The following is a 4,537-nucleotide window of genomic DNA, read 5'->3' on the forward strand; positions in this document are numbered from 1 at the left end:
AGCTACAATGCTTAATAAAACTATATTCTTTTAGTACAAGCTGATGTTTGTTTATTATTTATCCCTCATCATACTGTAGACATCGATAATTGACCTTTTGTCCTGCATATTTAATTCATGCATTCTTTTTAAACGCCAGTAGAGAGAACAAATCTGCTCAAATGTTAACCTCTGAACACCAACAAACACCAATTAAGAGAGAAAAGCTGTAATAATACTCTCTAAGTCCAACATGCACTACTCATGATTTACAACCGATAATTTAGTAAAGTACATTTTTTCAGACTGATGAAATTTTTTACGAACAGTCCAAACTACTAAATATTTCTAGAGCTTTCAACCAATTTAGTGTAAATTGTAAATCAGTTGTCACTGATTTATTGGAAAATATGCTATGGATAAAATCATAAAAGCCACTCAGATGGCTTATCAACAGCTCCATCTCCATGACAACTGAGTAAAATCTACCTGCTGATGAAGACCATAGTGTATGTAACATAAAACCAATGCAAATCAAATGACTTTTTATTAAGGGAAAAATAACCTACAATCTTAAGAGTGAATGTAATTGTAGGTAAAAGTAATAGTATCTACTGGAGGCTCTGATTTCTTCAATTAATACATTGAAAACACTGTCAAACAGTTCTATGGTATTCGTGTGCCTCTGCAAATTAAGTCTTTCTGAAGGATTTGTTAAATCTATAGATTTAATAAGTGTGATATTGCATATTAAAAGCCAAAGCATGTTTGTAAAAATTATTTAAAACACCAAAATGTTAGATTTTATTCATTAATTTAACCATATATTACTATAAAAAATATAAATTCAGTAACATTTGTCTCCCCACATCATGATTTAAAGGTTTCAAAGCCTTCATCACACTGCCAGGTATGTTCTAAAAGTAGAGAATACTAAATCCCATCGACTTTTTTTTGTTGATTACAAGCAGTTACATTTTTTAAATATTTGGTCGAAAATCAGCCACAGAATCAGCCATTAAACAGGTATAATATATGTGTAATAGCAGAATGTGTAAATCTGCAAATGTCAAAAAAAAAAATTTTCAAATGTTTACCATATCGTATTTCATTTTTACATCAAATTAACCAAATGTATTTTTAAAATATGACGTACCACGGTTCAAGCCTGATAAGAATTATGAAATGTATAAAGAATTACATCTTGAAAGTGATATTTTAATTAAATTTTAATTATCAATTTAAAATATCACTTTCAAGATGTAATTCATATATATTTTTTTCTTCTTATGAAATTCTATATAAATTTTTTTCTCATCAACTAACAATAAGCAGTTTGAGGCTGATGATAAAAATCTTTTTTTTGTCCGTGCTGGATGGAGGCTGCTACATTCAAATGTGCTGTGTGAGAAAATGATCGTGATAGCTGCAATGTTGATTGATCCGGACGTTCATTCATCTGATTTGAGCTCTGCTGATTAACCTGCTCCCTGACGTAACTTTCCACATTTCTTTATTTATTTATTTATTTCGCAGCGACATCGAGGCTACATTTTCTTCTGGCTCCTTACATGACCGCCTCGATGCCGTACAGTCACCAGGGGGCATGCACATAGTAATAATAATAATAATGCATTTCAGGAAAGCTTGCTACGACGAGGCTCCATCGTTTCCACCTCCCCGTATGAACGCAAACACGGCCGTGGTGTGATGGAGATGTGCGTTTAGGTTCATGTGTCCGGCGGGACTGCCCCTGGCTTTTTTTCTGGGGAAGATCATATTGGATCATATTGTTTGCAGGACGTTGTTCCTCCTGCAGCCCCCCTAGTCTATCCCGACGTAGTTGTGAATTGAACATGGCGACTGTACCAGTATATTGCATCTGCAGATTACCTTACGACGTGACCCAGTTTATGATCGAGTGCGATGCTTGCAAGGACTGGTTCCACGGCAGGTAAGGCCAGATTGTTCACCGTGGTGTTTTTTTGAGGCGGTTTGCATTTGTGGAAAACAAACAAAAATGGCGAGGTCTCGGTGCGTTTGACAGCTTTGTGGCTCTTAGTCGCCCGTCTACATCTGAAGAGAGGCCGCTTGGAGAAGAAGAAGGCGGAGTTAAATATAGCCGACCAGGGTTGTGACATTTTTTCGCGAATAACACAAAGCAGATTCCTCTATAAAAATACAGTTGTATATATAGTGATTTCGGTGTGTGGTTCGTGTATTAATTATATTTAATGGGCATTTAACATCCCCGCTGAGCCTCCACACTCAACCGTTCCCGTTGTAATGAGCGGACGGCAGCGGGGGAAGCTTCGGCGGACTCGCTGTGCATTTGTCTCCCATTTCCTAACCGACACAACCGGCCGCTTTTGAGGCCGATAGTCCGCCCGTGCTGTCTGTAAATGTTGACATATTCTACCCGCTCTCCTGGCTTTTGTCGGGCTGTTTTTACAGGACATGGTTGAAAATCACGACCCGAGTCTGAGTGAGCTCAGCCCCGTACAGCATTCCTGCCAGGCGGCAGCTATGGCTGACAATAGCCCGTGTTGGATGTACTAAGCTTTTAACATTGAAAAAACATCGACACCCAGTGAGCTGGTTTGTCAGTACTTTGAGTTATTGGTCATTGCTGTGTTGATTGACTCTGATTAAACGGAGACGTATCGTACGCAGCGGCTCATCACTTTCCCCGCCGTACATAAGCTGTGGCGATCTCGGGCCAAATCCCTGTTATCATTATGTTATATTTCCCTCCTGTTGTTGTACTTGTTGTTGTACAAGTCTGTCCCTGCACTCGTCTTTCTCTCGGCATGTTTCACGCTGTTCGGCCGCACTCTGGGTGTCCTTTTGGGAATAGATCATTTGTTAATCGTGTTTCGTTGGGCGAAACAAGCCTTTCAGAGCAATGAACAGTATTTACGCGCCTGAACGTTAACCCTTTAATGCTCCCCCTGGCCGCCTGGGCTGTATGTAGCTTTATCACATTATGTAGTAGTGAATTAAATGCTGAGGATAAGCCATGACCTCCAGTCATTTATCCGTTGAGCCACAACAACCACCAGTATATGCAAAAAAAAAAAAAAAATTCAAGAAAAGCATATATTTAATAATAATAATAGGCCTACATTTTATTTATAGGCGCTTTCAAGGACACCTTACAACACAGTAAAAGATAAAATGCAAGTACAAGGCATAAAATACAAAGTAATCAAGTACAAAGAGAGAGATGTAATAATATAATAATGCATTTCAGGAAAGCTTGCTAACGGACGAGGCTCCATCGTTTCCACCTCCCCGTATGAACGCAAACACGGCCGTGGTTGTGATGGAGATGTGCGTTTTAGGTTATGGTGTCCGGCGGGACTGCCCCTGGCTTTTTTTCTGGGGAAGATCATATTTGGATCATATTGTTTTGCAGGACGTTGTTCCTCCTGCAGCCCCGAGTCTTATCCCGACGTAGTTGTGAATTGAACATGGCGACTGTACCAGTATATTGCATCTGCAGATTACCTTACGACGTGACCCAGTTTATGATCGAGTGCGATGCTTGCAAGGACTGGTTCCACGCAGGTAAGGCCAGATTTGTTCACCGTGGTGTTTTTTTGAGAGCGTTTGCATTTGTGGAAAACAAACAAAAATGGCGAGGTCTCGGTGCGTTTGACAGCTTTTTGGCTCTTAGTCGCCCGTCTACATCTGAAGAGAGGCCGCTTGGAAAGAAGAAGGCGGAGTTAAATATAGCCGACCAGGTTGTGACATTTTTTCGCGGAATAACACAAAGCAGATTCCTCTATAAAAATACAGTTTGTATATATAGTGATTTTGGTGTGTGGTTCGTGTATTAATTATATTTAATGGGCATTTAACATCCCGCTGGAGCCTCACACTCAACCGTTCCCGTTGTATGAGCGGACGGTAGAACGGCAGCGGAGGGGGAACGCTTTCGGCGGACTCGCTGGTGCATTTGTCTCCCATTTCCTAACCGACACAGGCCGCTTTTGAGGCCGATAGTCCGCCCGTGCTGTCTGTAAATGTTGACCATATTCTACCCCGCTCGCCTGGCTTTTGTCGGCTGTTTTTACAGGAACATGGTTGAAAATCACGACCCGAGTCTGAGTGAGCTCAGCCCGTACAGCATTCCTGCCAGGCGGCAGCTATGGCTGACAATAGCCCGTGTTGGATGTACTAAGCTTTTAAACATTGAAAAAACATCGACACCCAGTGAGCTGGTTTGTCAGTACTTTTTGAGTTATTGTCATTGCTGTGTTGATTGACTCTGATTAAACGGAGACGTATCGTACGCAGCGGCTCATCACTTTCCCCGCGTACATAAAGCTGTGGCGATCTCGGGCCAAATCCCTGTTATCATTATGTTTATATTTCCCTCCTGTGTTTGTACTTGTTGTTTGGTACAAGTCTGTCCTGACTCGTCTTTCTCTCGGCATGTTTCACGCTGTTCGGCCGCACTCTGGGTGTCCTTTTGGGAATAGATCATTTTGTTAATCGTGTTTCGTTGGCGAAACAAGCCTTTCAAGACAATGAACAGTATTTACGCGCCTGA

General features: G+C 41.0%; 1 protein-coding gene across 2 annotated transcripts in view; it reads left to right on the top strand.

Annotated features, from left to right (window-relative positions):
- Positions 1–1,626: 1,626 nt before the first annotated feature.
- The window catches only part of phf2 (PHD finger protein 2), a 39,336-nt gene continuing 36,425 nt past the window's right edge, over positions 1,627–4,537 (top strand). For both annotated transcript variants that reach the window (XM_022745135.1, XM_022745137.1), the window contains exon 1: positions 1,627–1,933. In XM_022745135.1, the coding sequence (XP_022600856.1) occupies positions 1,836–1,933 (98 nt within the window). In that variant the 5' untranslated portion in view covers positions 1,627–1,835. The remainder of the gene's footprint in view (positions 1,934–4,537) is intronic.

This window comes from Seriola dumerili, unplaced genomic scaffold, assembly GCF_002260705.1.
Source record: "Seriola dumerili isolate Sdu_G_001 unplaced genomic scaffold, Sdu_1.0 BDQW01000088.1, whole genome shotgun sequence".
Taxonomy (NCBI): Eukaryota; Metazoa; Chordata; class Actinopteri; order Carangiformes; family Carangidae; genus Seriola; species Seriola dumerili.